An 18,525-nucleotide genomic window follows, 5' to 3' on the forward strand; every position below is an offset into this window, starting at 1 on the left:
ACTTGCCATTCCCTAAAGCTTATCCCCTTCTGTCTGCTTTATTCGTATAATAGGATCATTTCAAATAACATTTTAAAAATTACCTGTCTCCAGAAGTCCTGTGCTGTGTGCACAAACCTCATGTAAAGGTAAACTCTGTGCCACAGGAAAAAATAGAAGAATACCTGATTGGCATTAATAACACTAATGAGAGTTTGCAGTTTTAAGTTTCAGTCTGCAGACAAGCTGATGATCACAAACTCATAGGTGTTGACATACTTTATTATAAATACATCTCATTTTATAACTGAACATCTCAAGTAAAAATACATTTTTAGAAATTTATGATTCTGTAGCCCATTACTGTGTCCACAGCTACATCATTCCTTTAAGAAATTCACAAGTATAAGAACACCAAGTATTCACAGCGCTAGAAAAGGAAGCAGTCAGAACTGGTCAGCCCTAGAAATGAAGCCTCGCCGAGGGCAGGTGGTGGACAAGGGGTCCTCCGGTCAGCCTTGTGCCAGCAGCTTGGCCCTGCAGCTCTCACGAAGCCTGGTGATGGTGGCCATGGACAAGCTTCCAGGCTCTGAGAAGATTTTCTGGAACAGAAAAAGTTTAAAAAACCAACATGTTATCAGCTCTGCTGCATCCCCACGGGCACCAGGTAAGGGCCTGCAGCTGCAAGCTTCTGCGAGCTCTCACCAACCCCCTCAGGCTGTGCTGCGCCCTGCCCTACCCTGCCCTGCCAGACTGTTCCCCAGGGTGGGGCATTTGTTCTGACCCTTTGACCCTGAGGGCTTGTGGCAGCTCTGAAGCCACAGCCGGAGCCCTTGGGGAGTGGAAGGAAGGTCCTGCCATCACATCTTTTATGCTTAATAATTTAATAATCTCCACAGTGACTGCTGAGGAATTCACGGTTACAAACTAACCAAAAGTAAGGCTAGCATTAAAAAGTTTTTTTTAGAGAAATTCAAAAAAATAAAAGATAAATTCCAGAAATTCTTCCATAGGTACATATTACATAGCGACTAAGGTCAGGGTGGAGTGTTTCTGTCCTGACTCGCCACGTTCCTGAAGGAGGAGGGCGGCAGGCAAATCCTCGTCGGGTGTGGAGCTGCATTCTTCCGGGATTGCTGCACTGAGCTTGTGCGAGGTCCCTGCTTCTATTCTCCAGAACATTCTAGATGTTCTCATGCGGGATTGCAGAGAGCTCTGATTTATGAGCTGCAAGTACCCAAGTACCGTGCTGACATGCTTTAACACAAATGCATGTTCGACTCCCCTCCCTCGAAGGGGCGTGCCCGCCCTGTGTGACCAAGCACAGCGGTTCCCCTGTGGGCAAGCTGGCAAGGATACCAGCCACCTGGCTGCCTGTGGCGCTCTACGGATACCAGCACTTAAGGAGCACCCGCTGTGTGCAAGCCTCTGCTGGCTGGTCACAGGTGGAGGCTAAGCGGCAGACAGCCCGGGCAGGGGGCGGGGAGTGGGTGGTGGCCACACAACGTTGGAATGTACTGGAGACCCCTGAGCTGTTGTATGTGTTACAAGGGGAATCCCATCTCATTAAAACAGAAAACCCCTGATCACCCTCTGTGCGGGACCTCAGGCCAGGAGGCGCTTGCAGCAGGGACACTGCTGAGGGTCGGCTATGGTCCTGTCCTGTCCTGTCCGGTCTGGTGTGCCGGCTCCTGGACCTAAATGGCAGGCTCATCTCCAGACTGCTGCCAGCATCTCCCCTGCTGCCTGCATCTCTCCTCACACTGGCACCGAAGGGCCCCCAGGCACAGAAGAGCCCTTCTGCCATGCGTGATGGGCTCCAGGTCCACCTGACCAGTGTCCAAATGGCTCAGCTGCAGGGCACAGGTGTGTACCGGCTGAGATGACCCTGCCCATCATCCACCATTCAGAAAACGCTTGTATCCCCTGCTGGCTAGGGTCCCCGACAGCCAGTGGTCCTTTGTCCTCAAGGCTACCATAGGCAGGACCCCTCCTCTCTGGCCCCAGGGCCCAGGCCACGGCTGCTCTCACTCTGTCCAGGCTGCTCCCTAAGGGCTGCCCCACTCCCCCTGGTGGGAGAAAGCTCTAGTCGAGTACTGGCCAGCGTCCTGGATCCTAGGGCAGTCCCGCCAACAGAAGGCCGCCCTTGAGCTGCCTGACAGTGGCCAGTGTCTCCACGCAGAGCTATGGGCTTCCTACGTCCTGGGAGGCAGGGAGAACCACCTGGCTCCTGGCCTTCCTGGCACCTTCCGCCACCTCCCCTGCATTGATGACTCTTTCAGGTGGAAAGGAGAAAACCTAAAATATGCCTTTCTCAGCCTCCACGGCCTCCTCAGAAGGACTGTCAACTCCTGCTTCATTCACTCAGCTGATTGAGTCATCTACACAGCCTGCCCCGGATCCAGGACCCAGCTGCAGGAAGCTGCCCTACCGGGTGGGACAACAGACACAGGAGACCTCCCCTCCCTGCCCCGGGTCCAAGGAGATGCTGGCAGCAGGGCAAGGGCTCCCAACAGGACGGTGGGTCAGGTGGGTCTGACCCCAGGGACCAGGGGTCCCTGCCACCCTGGAGCACACCATGGGGCTTGCGGCCCAGCAGCAGGTGCAGCAGTCAGGCTCCGGGAGGAGGTGGGTCTGGAAGGCCTGCTTGGAGGGAGGTTGGGCCCATCAAGACGGAGGCCCAGGGTGGACCAGGGAGAGGCAGAAGCTAGCTCTGGGCTGGGCTATGGGGCGGTGCTACAGAGCCCACCCAGATGCTCACCTGCATGAAAGTGTGGCAGTCGGTCACAAGACTCCCTCTGGTGATCTCCTTGAACCTCTCACAGATGTCCACCACACTGGTGGCTTCCAAAATAAAGCCCTGGTGCTGTTTAATTAGGGTCAGGGCCACCCGGAAGATAATCTTGGATCCTTCATTGAACAAACAGTCCCAGATTCGGAACACCGTCTGCAGAGAAACACTCGATGCATCACAGGGTGGCGGCCCCAGCGGCCCCGGCCCCGGAGAGGCACCCACCACACTCACCTCCACAGGCAGGATGTCCACAAACAGGCAGATGAACCAGCGGGATACCACCAGGGTCCACAGGACACCGTGCCCGTCCATCAGGGCCGCCACCGCCGGCAGCTTGGTCTTCACCAGCTCCCCCAGGACCTCCTGGTCTGTCTTCAGGCCCAGCATGGCGGGACCATAGTAATCTACCACATGGATGAGAGCAGAGAGCAGGCACTGCATCCCTGGCCCCGTTCTGGCCAGGAGGGCCCTTTCCAGGAGAGAAGATTCCAGGGAGCCTCCTAATAAGCAAGACACCAGGAGCCCTGGGAGTGGCTCCCAAAGTGTGCCGCTGCGGAGGGCAATGAGACCCTGGGGCATTTGCACACCATGTTCACAGCAGCAGTACCCACGGCCACCGAAAAGTGGATGCAAGCCCGGGTCCGCCTCCGGTTCACAGATAAAAACGTGCATGATACACACCCTGGAACTCCACTTGGCTTCAGGAGGAGATCCTGACACCTGCTACCACATGGTGAGCCTCGAGTGAACGAGAGAAGCGGGACGCACAGAAGGCCACTCGCACGCGGTCCCCAGAGCCAACACACGATGCTGTCTCTGAGGGCCACCCAGCAGAGGGGCAGGCACGGCACCCTCTGAGCCTTTGGGACAGTGCTGAGTGCCCCTCCTGGGAGCCAGGGAAGTGGTGGGCCCAGGCGGCCCCACGGAGCATGGGGCTCTAAGCACCACACGTCCCCACATGGAGCCCTGGAGATGCACAGGCTCTCGGAGTCAAGCCTGCGTGTGGCCTCCACACCTGAGGGCCCAGGACATTATGTCCCTCAGAATTCTACAAGGAGCCAAACATACCCACCCTGACAATGGGATTTAGGCAGTACGAGGTCTAAAGTCTTCCCATTTGTCCCCAAGGAGAACCAGGTGCTGTCCAGTCAGTGGCATGGGGTCCCTGGCTGCACGAGCACAGCACACCCCACTAAGACGACGTCTGCCATTCAGGGCCTGGGTGCCAGCTGGCAGCTCATACACACAGTGCTCCCGATGGCATGCCCCCCGGATACACATCTGTCTCGACAAAGAACTTTTTATGACATTAATGCAACACACTGTAATACATTTTAATGTTTAGTGTCTGCACGTAATAACACAGGAAAATCTGACACCAGGCCCGACAGTCTGGTCTGCCGCTCACACACACTCTGGCAGTCTCCAGGGCAAAGGGACAAGAGGCTAACCGACCCAGTGAAAACAGGATCCTCATGAATGCTGACACGATGCCACGGTCACGTTACTGACTTTCAGAGGCGGCACATGGGAAGCCACACTGAATGCCAGAGGACCCTGGAAATGATTTGGGAGTAGCCAATCCAGATTGTCCTGCTCTTGTCCTCATTCTGCATCTGTCTCCTCCTCTCAAACTGAGAGACAGCCTGGCGCCCCTGGGGAGACAAGAGTAGTCTCTGTTCCTCGGAGTGTCCTGTATGCAACTCAGTTCTCCGAGTGACGTCCCCGGGGAAGCCAGGGTTAAGCCCTGGACAGGTAAGAGGGTTTGCTGAACTCCCAGGAGAGTGGCCTTATTCCTGGCCCCAGAGAGGCTTACAGTGGCTTCCAAAAATAGACCCGCTGAACTCACACGCAGACTACAGCAGGCCCAGGCCAGCCTCTCTCCTCCCTGCATCCTGCCCTGAAGCCAAGGCAGACAGACCCCGTGTCCCTGGCCCACCTGAGCAGAAGAGCACACGTCAGGGCCAGCGCCAGGCTGAGCAGAGAATGGGGAATGTAGCCCCGACCTGGGCCCCAAGTCAGGCTCCCCTGGGGACCGCACGCTTTTGCAAACACGGGAGGGCCGGGCCGGGCTGGGGGGCAGACTGAGAACGGGCCGCGTGTCCCCTGCCTGTGAGTGAGTGGGGTGCTGGGATTCACCCCTGTGTAGTCTAATTCCAAAACTGATGCTCTGCGGCCCCACGAGAAAGCAAAGGCACGGCCCACAGGCACGGGCAACCCTCCAGGGCACGTGCATCCAGGGGCCTCGGGAGACACGTGGGCAGCTCGTGCTCACGAGCTGCTCACGCCGTCCCCTCTGCCCCCCAAGACCCCTGAGCCTCCACCTTGGCCTGGACCACTTTCTAGCTTCAGCTGAGTGGCTAACAACCTGTTTCCCTGTGTCTGGAGGGGAACAGGTCACACCAGCTCTTCAGGATGCCAATACATTTACTCATTGGCATTGATTGGCTCATTACTCGCTGTGCTATCCCACGACAGACAGATGACAGACAGTGCTCCCATGCGTTCCTGAGGTCAGCCCCTCCTCCTTTCCCTGACCCCTCCTCCTTCCACTGGATGCCTCGGGTTCAGTGGTGACGACCCACAAGAGGCCGCCTGGTGTCATGGGAGGTTGGCACAAGCTGCCAGGTCTGTGTGTGCAGCCAAGTGGAGCGCGTCCGGACACTGTGTGCCGACGATCCTTCTAACCCACGTCCACTGCACTGAAACTGGGGAGTTGCTGGCCCAGAGCAGTGGCCGCGGGTGGCACACCGAGGCTGGGCAGTCCTTCACGGGCGGGAGCCCGCTCCTCCTTGCTTGCCGGAGATCTTGGCCACGTCTTTCTGACTCTGCCGGCCACGCAGCCCTCCTACTTTGCACACTGAGGGACTCTCTGTGGAGCTGCTGCTTAGAGCTTTAGGGCTCCTTTATGTGTTAACCACGTGGTCACAGACACGTTCCCCAAAACTGCAGCTTCTCTTTTGACTTTGCACACGATGTCTTGTGTCAAACTCAGTTTTTCATTTTAACATAATTAAAATTATCAGCCACGCCTTTTCTACTTAGTGCATTTCATTCAAGAACTTCCCCCGTACTCTGTAGTCGTGAAACCTTTCTACATCTTACTTTCTCGGTGTCAAAGGTTTTGCTTTTTCACCTTGAATTCATCTGGCATAGAAATAAGAGTCTAACTTTGTTGCCTTCCTTGCGGACAGTTGTCACAGAGGTGGCTGGAGATGACCTATCTTCCAGACCAGCTCCCAGGATCTACGGATCCAGAGACTGATTCCTGGGTTGTTGCCGCATGACCCATCCCTGACCTGACAGCAGCCATCCCCACAATCACGGCACCAGGATGCATCCCCAGGGTTCTTTCCAGCCTGCATGGCTTCACTCTGCCCTCAGGCATCTCACAACTAGGCCTTCCTCGCATCGCACAAGAACTCTCCCTGAGGGAAGAGCGCTACCTTCGCCCGGCAAGATCCCCGCTGCTGCCGGCGCTCGAGCGTGGCTGCGCATCCACCTGCGAGGTCAGCCTGTATGATGGCGACGACGTGGGAGCCCCATACCAGAAGCTGACGAGCTTCTATTTCTTCTATTTCCCACAAGAGTGATAAAGTGCATAGAACTGATCAGTTCCTGCGAAGTTCACTGCGACAGTGCGTCTGTCCACAGGTCATCTCAGTCTATTTCTCTCGATTCAGCTTTGTTACTCGGTGTTCCTCTCAAGGTTTCCATGTGGCCTCTTCGTTTTATTCATATTCTCTTGTTTCTTAAAAATCTGTACAGGTTTCCGATCACAGCACCCTTTTCATTTCTATATACCAGCCTGCTTTCCCATCAGTCCTGCCAGGGCTTGTCGGCTCCGTCACTTTTTCTAAGAACCATATTTTGTCTACACTCCTCTTCCTCACTGCTGACGTTCTATGTTGCTGGTCCTCACCGTGAGGTCTGTGTGTCCCTGCGTGTGGACACGAACTCAGGAAACCCACACAGCACGTGCAGACAGTACGGCGGCAGCTCCTCCAGGGAGGGATTGGGCGGCCCTGGCCGAGTTTCTGGTCTACACTCCACGCCACCTCCGTGCTTCTCACCTGAGGACTGAACGGGTGCATCTCTGTGACACAAAAAGAAGCAAAAGCAGGACACGCACTGGTGCCGCCTGGCTTGTGTGACCGACGAGCAGTGCCTCCCAGCCCCTTTGTCCCGGCGTCGTTTGGATATTTTGGTTTTGAATCAAGACCTGTTTGTTTCGCAGTTTGGTGAAATGGAACCTTTTGATGATAGGAAATGACATTTTATGGGCTAAAAAACAAGGTTCTAGGGTCCGTCTGGAGCCCCTGTGGGTGTCTAAGTCAGTGCTTACGGCCTGGCCTCCCAACACCTGTTCGTTCTGTGACATGCTGTGTGTGGGATGGCGCCAGGGCAGCCCCTCGCGTCCCCTGCACGGCTGTGCACAGACCCCCAGAGAGACCCTGGCACGAGACAGGTTCTCAGCAAATTCTATAGACAGAACCGAGCTGACAAGGAAGAGTAACTCCTCATGATTCAGGCTCTGGATGCGGCCATCACCGCTGCATCTAGCAAGCGTCCTGCCTGCTTCCTTGCCATCCCCTCCCCAGCAGCTCAGGCCCCCACGGTAGAGTGGGGACACTGAGGGCTCTCGCACTCGGGACCGCCCCTTCCTAGAAGGCAGCCCACCCAGGCGGGCCGCTGGTGTGTGTGCTTGTGCCCTTATGCATGGTGGCAAGGGAGTGTGAGGAAGCCCCATCTGTCTAGATGCTTCCTTCCTGTCATGGTGCCACTCTAGTTCATGCTTCCCCAAGGCACGTGCCAAGGTCTGACAGCCATGGGGTCCGAGGCCTCAGGTGTCCTCATCTGTAAAATGGATTTGATAGTTGGGCCTGTGGGGCCCCGCTCTTCGACGCCGACAGGGGTGTGTGCTGCAGGGCAGACCCCACACTGCACATGCCCACGGGGCTGCCGGGCCAGCTCCCCAGGAGCGCACGGGGGCTCTAGCCTGGTGGGGCACTCACCGTCCACCCCCGGGGCCAGGCGTGAGGCTCCGAGCATCCCACCATCACGGCAGGAGAGAGCACAGGCCTTCCCCCACCCAGGATGGCTCTGGCCGCGTCTGCTCCCAAAGCCGTCTTGGTCTACACTGTGCGTCCCCAAAACCGGTGGTTTTTATTAACTGACAAACTGATGACTAACCTGGAATTACCAAAGGGAGTGAATATCTGCTAATAAACAGGTAGGACGCGAGAGGACCGATTCTCACCCTGACGACAGTAACCGTCGCGGTGGACAATCACCCCAAGGACGATTCCCAGTCGAAGGAAGGCTGCGCGGAGCCCCGCGGCGCCCCGAGCCCCAACACAGGCCGCGCAAGCTCGAGCAACCCGACCGGCCCGACAGACGCCGCCCCTGCCCGCTGGGCCGTACCGGGCAGGATTCTTCCCAGGAGCGCGTCCAGCAGCCAGAAGGACTCTTCCTCACTCTTGGTTGCGAGGAGCAGGTAGCCCGCGATGAAGTTCATCCCCTGAAGCAAGAAGATGGGTTTTCAGCCGCCTCCAGGCTGCGGCCCTGGGGGGCTCCCCGCGCCCCCTGCTCCTCACGTCCCTGCGCTGCCCCGCGGCCCGGGGAGCGCCACGGCTCCGTCCCCAGCCTCGTGCCGGGACACACCCGACACCGGGTTTCTACCACGGTTTGTCTCGGAAACCAGACCCGCGACCGGGTTTCATAGAAATCACGAAGAACGTGGCCTGCGGCGTGCGGTGCGGACACATCTGTGACGGGGACAGTGCCCTGGGCTCCAGGCGCCACACGCCCCCGCCTTCTCGGTCCTCCTCCGGTGCTTTCTAAATCACACGTGTCCTCCCCTCCTGATAGGGGGACACCGGCTTCTGTCGGCCAGCAGGATGGCTCAGACACGCGGACACCATGCAGGGAGCCACGTGACGGCCGCGGAGGGCCCACCTGCCACAGTGCGGAACACGGCCCGCATCGCTCTCGGGCCGCGCGCGGGTCCACACGCGAGCTCTGGCGTGGGCCAAGGCTTACGGCCGTCTGGGCGATTAAATCGCTTTTTAAAAAGCTATTCTTAAAGACTGCAGGAACTGGTCATTGGACCGTGTGAAGGCAGTTTCGCAGCCCCTGCACGCCAGTCCCCATCCAGGATGCGGCATCACCTATAGGCGCCAGAGCAACGTGAAAACACAGTGGGCCCGCGCGTTCTCGGGGGGACAGCACTCTCACTCTCTGGTCCGCATCTTTGCCGAAGGTCCTGCCCCTCTCATCTCTACAGCTGTGGCTCGTGCCCCTACCCCAGCCTGACCAACCAGTTCCCGGAGCCCGTGACTGATGGATGCAAACTTCTTGCCGAATCCCTGCCTCCCCGGAAAGCCCTAGAAGCAGGAGTGTGGGAAGCAGGAAGCCGCTCCCACTGTGGGCCACAGGCCCTCCGGGTGCTGATGCACAGCGAGTGTGCACATGGGCAGTTCACACACCTCCAGCAGCAGAGGCCACTCGGGAAGTCGCTCGTGCCCCACACAGGTGTGCAGACCCCCTGGGAGGATCAAGCAAGGACTCATCCACCCGTGATGCGCTGCTTCCTGTGGCAAATCCATACAAGATGATGGAAATGTGGTGGAAATGTGATCATCAAGCTGATGAGGCCTGTGGTTGCCCTCGATTGCAGGGAAGATCCGACTTCCAGAAATAACGTGGAAGGAACCCCCGCCGCACCCCGTGTGCACAACGCCAGGGAGTGCTGGTCGCTCCCTGCAGTACATACAGCCCCGCTCACGTAAGGGACGTCCTGTGTGCTCTAGCCTCACCTCTCCCTAGGTCTGATGTCTTACTGCTTCTCCACTTGGGAAACACTCCAGAGTCAGTGCCCTGCATGTAGGGCTTAGGCTCAGGAGCTCAGGAGTGGAATGGAACACGGTGTGCAGCTGGAGACCATCCCTGCAACAGCCGGGGTGCTGAGCATGCTCACCTTCCTGACCCGGACTCCCACGCGCTGATATCCAGGGGCTTACCTGGCAATAGCCCACACCTTCATTGTGGCGCCCGTAGGCCAACAGGATGTTGTACAGCGTCTTTTGTAAACAGGGATCTGCGTTCTTCCGGAATTTTACATTGTCGGGGAAGGTCCTATTCATATCTGCAGGAAGATTCACATGGAATTATCCAGACTGGCCCGTGATGTACCCAATATCCCTAGTGTATACCCCTGAAGGAGGCCCCAAAGTCCACCTGGTGACCCCGGCCACCCTGCCTGGGCAGCAAGGCCACAGCAACTGCAGTCAGGGCGACCGAGGCCTTCACTGGGTCCCCTGCCCCACAGCCTGCAGCCCAGTAGCCCCAGCAGCCCCGATGGCACCTGCTCTTTGAAGGGGCTTTTCCCACCACCTGGCCCCCACCTCTCCGCATGGTCTTCCGTCCTGCACCCCAACTGCACTGCCGTCCCCAGGATCCCCCGTAAGCCCAGGAGGACGCTCAGCTCTAGGACCCTAGACGACAGGTGAGCTCCGTGCACAACGCTGGGAAAACTTCCCAATTCTGAAGACAGAAGACACAGTGAGAATCCCTTCCAGAAATCTGACGTGACTAACAACGGGGAGATTAATAAAGTCACCAGCCAGCCTCTCTCAGATGCCTTGGCCCCAGCCTGCCTTCTGCACCAGCACCGCGCAGACGCGACGCCCACTCTTACCCGTCAGCCCTGCAGACGGGCAGAAGGAAAGAAGAGGGTTTGTATCTTCCTTCTAAACCCACTGACCCCACTTGGATGACATTAGGGGGTGTTTGCTGCTGCGCCAGGTGTGATTACCAGGGTGGATGGACCCGTGGCACCCCCCAGCTCCCCGCACGGCCATCGGGTGAGGTGCCTGTGGGCCAGCCTCTGCTCGTGCTGTTACCCCTGCTGATGGGGGTGCTTCTGTTCCTACCTACCACACCCAAGCTGAACCCCTGCTGATGAAAGAGCAGACGTGACCTGGACAGTAAGCTTTACTGCCTCAGAGCACATTAGTTTTCTTTATATGTTTGTATACAAAAAGGCTTTTTTCCCCTGGAGTTCTAAACATTCCAAAGCTAGAATCCACCAGGAGAATATTAGTGGTTTTTACTAGTTCAGACTCTGGAGTGACCAGCTGTGCTCATTCGTATGTAACGTCCTTTACTAAGAGAAGCTTTGCCCCTCTGTCCCTGCAGTGATTTCTCCAGACCCCGCAGCAAAGCAGACCCAGAGCAACCCCATGATCAGCGGTCCCAATTCTGGGCTCGTACCCAGAACAGCTGGAACAGGGTCTCAGAGAAACATGGGTACACAGTTCCAAACAGCAAACTCACAAAAGCAGGAGGTGACTGTAGTTCCTGAGAATGGCAGAACAGAGGAGCTGTCGGGGTCTGTCCACACAACCCAACGGGGCTCAGCCCCAAAAAGGAATGAGACTCTGACATGCTACAGCCTGGCCAGACCCCCAGAACCCACAAGAGGGCACATTCTCTGTGATGTCACTGACATGGGGCAGAAGGGAGGAGGCCAGGCCAGGGGCGGGAAGTCGCTGGCGGTTAATGGGCACAGTTTCAGTTTGGGAAGATGGAATGGAAAATTGTTATGTATATTTTACCACAATAAAAAAAATTTTATCCAAAAATGTCAGCACACAATAGAGCCTTTCTTTTTTTCTTTTCTTTTTTTTTTAATTTATTCATGAGAGACAGAGAGAGAGAGACAGAGAGACAGAGAGAAGCAGGCTCCATGCAGGGAGCCCAACGTGGGACTCGATCCTGTGACTCCAGGATCACGCTCTGGGCTGAAGGCGGCGCTAAACCGCTGAGCCACCCGGGCTGCCCACAACAGAGCCTTTCAATTAACTTTTTAAACCAATAGTAACATTCAGTTTTATTATTTTGTGGGGATGCCTGAAGGGCTCAGTGGGTGAAACATCTGCCTTCGGCTCAGGGTCCTGGGATACATTGCTGGGTTGGGCTCCCTGCAGACTCCCAGGGAGTCTGCTTCTCCGTCTGCCCCTCCCCAAGCTTGTGTGCATATTCTCTGTGTCAAATAAATACATAAAATCTTTTTTAAATTAAAAAAAAACAAAAATTATTTTGTGTTTAAGTTTGTATTTCTCAAAAAATCAGAAAAGCAGATACTCTGCCTCATGGTCGCTGGACACTGGGATGTTCCTCAGCAATAACCAAACCACATCCCGCAGACCCGAGATCGGGGATGCAGCTCTGAAGCAGCCTCAGAAGGCGGGGGGTCGTCTGCCCTCCTGGGACCCCAGCTCCCCATGCAAGGAGAGGACCGGCGGCGCCTGGGTGGCAGGAGCAGGAGGGGCATTCAAGGCCATGCGCTGTTTTCATTCTTGCTGGAAGCGACATGGGCTCTGTGTGCTTGTCTAAACCCACAGAAGGGTAAACAGGTAAGAGTGAATTTCTCTGCAAATTAACTTTTTTTTTTTTTTTTACTCTGCCTCAAAATCTAATTATTCAGTTTAGGTTAAATATTTGGGGCACTTTGGACATATAGGAGCTGGTGAGAAAATCTGGGGACCTGTCAGCACCCCAGACAACAGGAGTCTGACACCGAGATGGGCAGCCCGGCTGTGCAGTCAGGACACACGTGTCACCATGTTCGTAAATCCAAAGGTGCTGCCGTCAGCACAAATCCCTCTGGGAGATTACCCTCCGCATCCCTAACCCGTCCCTGCCGTCCCTGCCAGCTTGCTGGGCGCTCTGGTGTTTGCTGAAGCAGTCAAAGCCCCTGTGCACCCCTCATGAATGCTTAACTGTTGATTTCCCTTTAAGAAAAATCAAATCTCAAAAGCAGCAGGTGGCTCCTGAACATGTTTCCTCTTCTGCGCTAGGACTCTGGGCAGTAGCCCGCTACCCAACCGGCCTGGTGGCTCACCTGTCCTGATGGCCTCCTCCAGCCTGTCACTTCGCTCTCCCTGGAGGAGTCGATGATAATAGCCAGGGTTCTGGTCCATCTGGGCCTGGGCTCCGCTCACGCCCATCCAGACGCGGGCCCGGTGCTCCAGGGGGACACCTTTCCGGATGTAGCGCTTCACTGAAACAGACAGAAGGGGCTGCTCCAGAGGGCGTCTCGGGGCGCAGAAACCATGCAGGGCACAGGTGTTCATGCTTTCGGCTCACTTCTCCCCCCATCAAAGAGGCAAGACCGGACACATGCTGGTTACGGGGTCTGTCACCGTCCCACATTTGTCACCGGCAGGGAGGTGACAGCCAGTGGCCCCAGGGCCTCCCCCATTCCCATCCCGGCGCGGGCTGTGCTGGACGCCACAGGCCAGAATCGGTCCCTGCACCCCGAGGCAGAGCTGGTGACCACCCGGGCACACACGGACACCAGGAAAGCCGGAGGGACAGGAGGCAGGAAGAGGCCCTTGCTGGCCCGGGAGCTGGGAGCTGAGCCGTGAGGGTCAGAGGGACAGCTGTGGGCATGAGCGGAAGCTCAGGCGCACGGTCCAGCCCTGGGGGTGAAAGGGACACAGGACCAGGTCAGATGGGGCTCGGGAAGGCCCTGTGCAGCCACACAAAGAATGAGTGTGAGGCAGAGCCCAGGCGGAGGCCCGGCAGTGAACGCAACAGTGGGTTTGGGGACTGGGTGTCCATGTGGCCCGCGTGCTGGGGGCTTCAGCGGCAGGTGTCACCGTCTGGTTCTGCACCTGATTTGTGTATGTTAAGAACTACTTTGAGAGGAATATTTCTACTGATGATAAACATGTGAAAAAGCAAGCATTAACTCTTTAATGACTATAGAAACATATAGGAAAAGAAGCCAAAAACCACAGGATGCTCACTAATTTCCCAGGTCGATGGAAAGATTTGTGAGACTAACATTCAAATGAATTGCAGGAAACCCAAGGCGCTACATTAAGCTTTTAACAGTCTTAATGTAACCCTCAAAGAGTTTATTTTCCTTTGAAAATTCAAAGGTTTGTTGTTCTCCTTTCGTATTAGAAGTACTATTTTTAAAAAAGAAACAAACAAAAGAAACGGACTATAAAAATATAGAAAATAAAAAGAAATGACTTTAAGAAAAAATAAAGTCATGCAGTGAGTGAAGTTCCATGATGCGCTATAAAAAGAAAAAAAATCTGAGGCACCAGTGGCATTTAACAGAAAAATGTCACAGGAGTGAGGAAGTTGCTGGTCAAGAGAGCACTGTGGACCGAGCCCCAGTGAGTCCCAGCCAGGAGCCCCGAGGGAAGCGGCGACGCGGGCGCAGAGGCAGTGTCTGGCTGGTGCGTTCACGTGGACCAGGACACTAGGAGTTCAGGCCGCCCTCGCCCGGCCCGCTGCACTTTGTGCCCAAGTGGGACCCGAAAGCCCTGAAGGAGCAGCCTCAGAAGGCAGGGGGTCGTCTGCCCTCCTGGGGCCCCAGCTCCCCACGCAAGGAGAGGACCGGCGGCGCCTGGGTGGCAGGAGGGGCGTTCAAGGCCATGCGCTGTTTTCATTCTTGCTGGAAGCGACATGGGCTCTGTGTGTTTGTCTAAACCCACAGAAGGGTAAACAGGTAAGAGTGAATTTCTCTGCAAATTAACTTTTTTTTTTAATATAAAGAAAGAAAAAGAAAAGAAAGCAGGACTCTGACCCCACCAGGACCCCAGGCCAAGGAGTCAGAGCTGTTGCAACTGTTTCCAAGGACGAAGGCTTCTGCTACTTTTGTTGTTTGTTATCTGAAGGCACAAGGTTCCCTCCTAAGAGAATGAAAACAGCTTACCTGTCCCCAGAGACTGACCTTCCCAGCAGGGCTCAGGGAACCCACCCACCTCTGGAAACACAGTGGACCCCAGACAATTAACCTGGAGCCACCTGTCCTGATCAGCGAAGCAGATCCCTGCACTTACTGGTATTTGCCTTTGAAGGTATATTTCTGCAGCTTAGTTCTAACTTAGATGGTGCTGACCCTCTAAGCCACCAGGAGATGGGCCAGCAGCTCCTGCCCTGGGCACTGGTGTAGATGGAACAGGTGTAGGACGGCTGGCCCGGGCCAGGAGGGTCTGCCCACATGGTGTCCCAGTCGAGGGGGAAGGTGCTCGTGGACATCTGCCACGGATAAAAGAGCGAAGAGGAGGAAGCAGACCCCTGTTGTGTCCACTCATGTGGGTCTCGTGATCGCCTCTGCCAGACGCAAGGGTCTGGGCCAGGAGAGGAACTCAGAGTCCCTCACGTCCTGTCCCGCGACAAGCGTGTCTTACCAGGTATATAAGCTTTGTTTACTTTTATGCACTTTTAAGTATTTTTTTTAGAACAAAAGACCAGTCAACTTTTAAGAATAAATGAAAAGGAAGATAGAAGCCGACGTGCTGACACAGGGACTCCCCGGGGATGGACGTGAGCGATCCCTGGGGGCCCCGTGCGGGCCCAGCCTGACACTCTGCCAACCCCGGCAGCCCTGCGACACCAGCTGACCAGAGCAACTACTGAACCCGCCCCCATCAGTAGCAGCCCAGGGGCCCACGGGTTGAGGACGGGCTGTCAAGGGACAGGCCCCGTGGCGGTGTGGCCCAGTGTCCAGCAGGAGCCTCCCTCCCCCGTGAGCACGCCCCTGCAAGACCGGCCTGCCTCCACCAACCCTCTCGTCCCACTGCGCTATGTGTGGGGCCACTCTGCGCCCTGTTCACTGGGCCCTTTAAAAGCAAAAATTCACCTAGTCACTGCCTTGCTTAAAAACCCATGTATGGTTGGCCTCTGTCCGCCTGGTCATGTGATGGAGCCCTGGTTCCAAGTCCAGCGCACCCTCACTACATCCCTGATGCCAGTCACACAGTTCTGTCCCTGTAGCTGACCTCTGCCCTCACCCTTCATTGTCACTCAGGTCCTATTTCAGAACGCCCCATATCTTAACTCCTGGAAGGGGAAGTGCATGGTGACCAACGCCCTCCCCACCTACCAGCAGGTTCCACTGGTCTGTTTATCTGCAGCCTGGGGAGCCTGGCAGGCAAACACCTCATTCATTTAACAAATATGGAAGCAATTATAGAGACCAACCCCTGCTGGCAGGGAGGGATGTCTGATTCCAGCCGGAATACTCTAAACCAGCCACACACCTGCTGTATGGCCAGAGGCCAATTGGGTGGGTGTGGGATATAAGATGAAGGGCCTGCCATCCCAGATGGGGCCTTGGGAAGGCGTCCTGGAGGCAGCATCACCCCAAAACCTGAAGGAGGGGGAGCAGGGTGGGCGTGCTTCCCTGTGTGTGTGGAGCAGCGGGGAGCCCTGGTCACTCTCCTGCCAGCTACCCCCTACATCGGTCCCACTTGGAAGGAAGGCCAAGGGCCCCGTGGATACCTGCCAAAGTCCCCATCTCAGAGGGAGAGAAGGGTCTCTTGTGTCTTCAAAGAGCAAGTTCCAGTGAGCTAAGACTCTGCGCCCCAAGGTAAGGACTCAGGGCACCCCGCCCTCTCCCCTGCACCCGCAGGTAAGGGCTCAGGCATCCCCTGCCCGTGGGGGACCAGGCTCCCACTCACCTGTCCCACTCCTCTGGACACCACTGCTGCCCTTGAGAAGCTTTGACCACTTTATGGCGCGTCTGGTGAGGATCACCAGATAGGTGGAAAGAAACTCTTCATAGGCTGCATAATCGAAGTCTTCAGGCCTTTCGAACCCGTAAGGATCGATCCTACGGCAAAGTGACCTGTAAGCCCCGCGGAAAGTTTCGCGCGCATCTGCGCCCCGCGGGGCCGGGCTGCCCAGGTCCCCGCGGGGTCGAGGCCAGGAGCGCGCGTGGGGCACCCCGGCCCGGCGCCCTCCCCCGCGCCCCGCGCCCCGCCCCGCGCCCCGCCCCGCGCCCACCTGGGGACCCGGTCCCGGGCGCGCCCCTCGGGCTCCATGGCAGGAGGGCGGGGGGCGCCCGGGGGCGCGGGGCGGGGCGCGGGGCGACGCCGAGGACCGGGCCACCTCCGGGGACTGGAGCTCGTCCTTCCGTCCGTCCGCAGGCGCGGGAGGCGGGGCGGGGCGGGGCGGGGCCCAGGGGCGAGCAGGGGGCGGGCGGGGCGGGGCTGCACCTGCTCCTGCGGCCCGGAGCGCGGGAGGGGCTGGCCCTGGAGGCCGGAGGGTGAGGCTGGGGCGGGGCCAGGGGCCTCCGGGGGCGGAGAGGGTGTGCGGGGCGGGGGGGGCACCCGGGGGCGGGGGGCGTCACCGCGGCTGGCTCGCTGGCTGGGGGAGCCCAGGAGCCCCCCTCACTTCCTTCAGGCCTGAGCTTGGAGCAGAGGCTGGAGATAATCCAGCTTGGATTTACCTGCCATACCTCACAGCTTGCCATCCGGAGGCTGCGAAGCTCAGAGTTCTGACCTATGGCCAGTATTTTTATATTCGTCATGCAGAAAAAGAGCAAGTCTTCTCTATTTTTTGTTAATTTTTATTTATGATAGTCACACAGTGGGAGAGAGGCAGAGACACAGGCAGAGGGAGGAGCAGGCTCCATGCAGGGAGCCCGATGCGGGACTCAATCCCGGGTCTCCAGGATCGCGCCCTGGGCCCAAGGCAGGCGCCAAACCGCTGCGCCACCCGGGGATCCCGAGTCTTCCCTCTTTTTTACTTGCTCTTTTTCAGTCTACACTTCTGACCTGAGAGCAGCATGTTGATGAGATCCTCACCCACCTAGGGACAGGGCCAAAGGCCCTGTTCCTTCCTCCCTCCTCACACACAGCAGGCTGGAGGGGCCCGGATTCCAGTCCTGCCCCAACTGCCGGTGGCCGGCCTGGGAGGCTCTCCGCCCCACCAGGGGTCACAGGGTCAGAAGGACCGGCAGAGGGCAGAGGCGGGTACCCCGTACCACCCCAGAGGCTTGCCTCCAGGGTGGCCTGTGGTTACAGCGCAGAGCGTTCGCCGCTCCCCACGGGAGGCAGAGGCAGGAGTCAGGGCTCCCTTCTCGGCTGCCTCTTCCCCAACTTGTGGTCAGACTCTTGGGAGCAGCATTCGAGGCTATAGGTGCTGCCCGCAGCTGCGGAGGAATCTGCTGGAGGCACACAACTCACCTGGCTGCTTACTCAGCGTGGAGGTGGCCACCCAAGCAGCCGTGGCCGCTCCCCATCACATCCCATCACTCCAGGGCAGCCCTGGTCACTCGCATCACTGTGTCCTGGGAGTTCAATATTGTGATGTGAAAACCGTGTTTAATCTGCTTGTCAAATCGTGGAGACCATTAGAAAATTTGCCAACATTTTTGTGTACTTTGCTTAGAACTGTGATGAGAAAGGAAGAGGATTTAAGATACCTTAAACTTTGGATTAAGATTCTTCTGTGGGGCGCCTGGGTGGCTCAGTCAGTCTTCAGCTCAGGTCATCATCCCACGGTCCTAGGATGGAGCCCCTCATCCTGTCGGGCTCCCTGCTCAGTGGAGAGTCTGCTTCTCCCTCTGCCCCTGCCCCTGCTTGTGCGTGTGAAATCACCCTCTATTTCTCAAATAAGTAAAATCTTAGGAAAAAAAAAAAGATACTTTTGTACCTTCGGCCCTCCTCATCTCAAGTGTCCTTTTTGGAAAAATGGGCGGGATCAGAAAGACACCTGTGCGCAGGAGCCCAGTCCACCAGTGAACGACCTCGGCTGAGGACATGTCTTTCTGGGACACTGCAAGCGCTTCCTCATGAGAACCACCTCTGGGCCACCTCCCGACGTGGTGGAGACATGGCCACACCTGCTGCAAGTCTCCCTGGGGTTGGGTGACCTGAGGGGATGCTGATGTGTTTCAGAGATGGTCCATCTGGGACTAAGCACAACCTGGAGAGCAA

At 57.0% G+C, this 18,525-nt stretch overlaps 1 protein-coding gene across 1 annotated transcript; it reads right to left on the reverse strand.

The window, feature by feature from the left end:
- Positions 1 to 240: 240 nt before the first annotated feature.
- On the reverse strand, positions 241 to 16,687 carry GRTP1 (growth hormone regulated TBC protein 1). Its single transcript, XM_038570116.1, has 8 exons — positions 16,589 to 16,687; positions 16,264 to 16,415; positions 12,681 to 12,839; positions 9,796 to 9,920; positions 8,198 to 8,294; positions 3,005 to 3,177; positions 2,741 to 2,926; positions 241 to 581 (listed from the first exon to the last, which is right to left on the reverse strand). Exons 1-8 carry the CDS (start codon positions 16,624 to 16,626, stop codon positions 492 to 494), a joined length of 1,020 nt encoding a protein of 339 aa, XP_038426044.1. The 5' UTR covers positions 16,627 to 16,687; the 3' UTR covers positions 241 to 491.
- Positions 16,688 to 18,525: the final 1,838 nt, after the last annotated feature.

This window comes from Canis lupus, chromosome 22 (genome assembly GCF_011100685.1).
Source record: "Canis lupus familiaris isolate Mischka breed German Shepherd chromosome 22, alternate assembly UU_Cfam_GSD_1.0, whole genome shotgun sequence".
Taxonomy (NCBI): domain Eukaryota; kingdom Metazoa; phylum Chordata; class Mammalia; order Carnivora; family Canidae; genus Canis; species Canis lupus.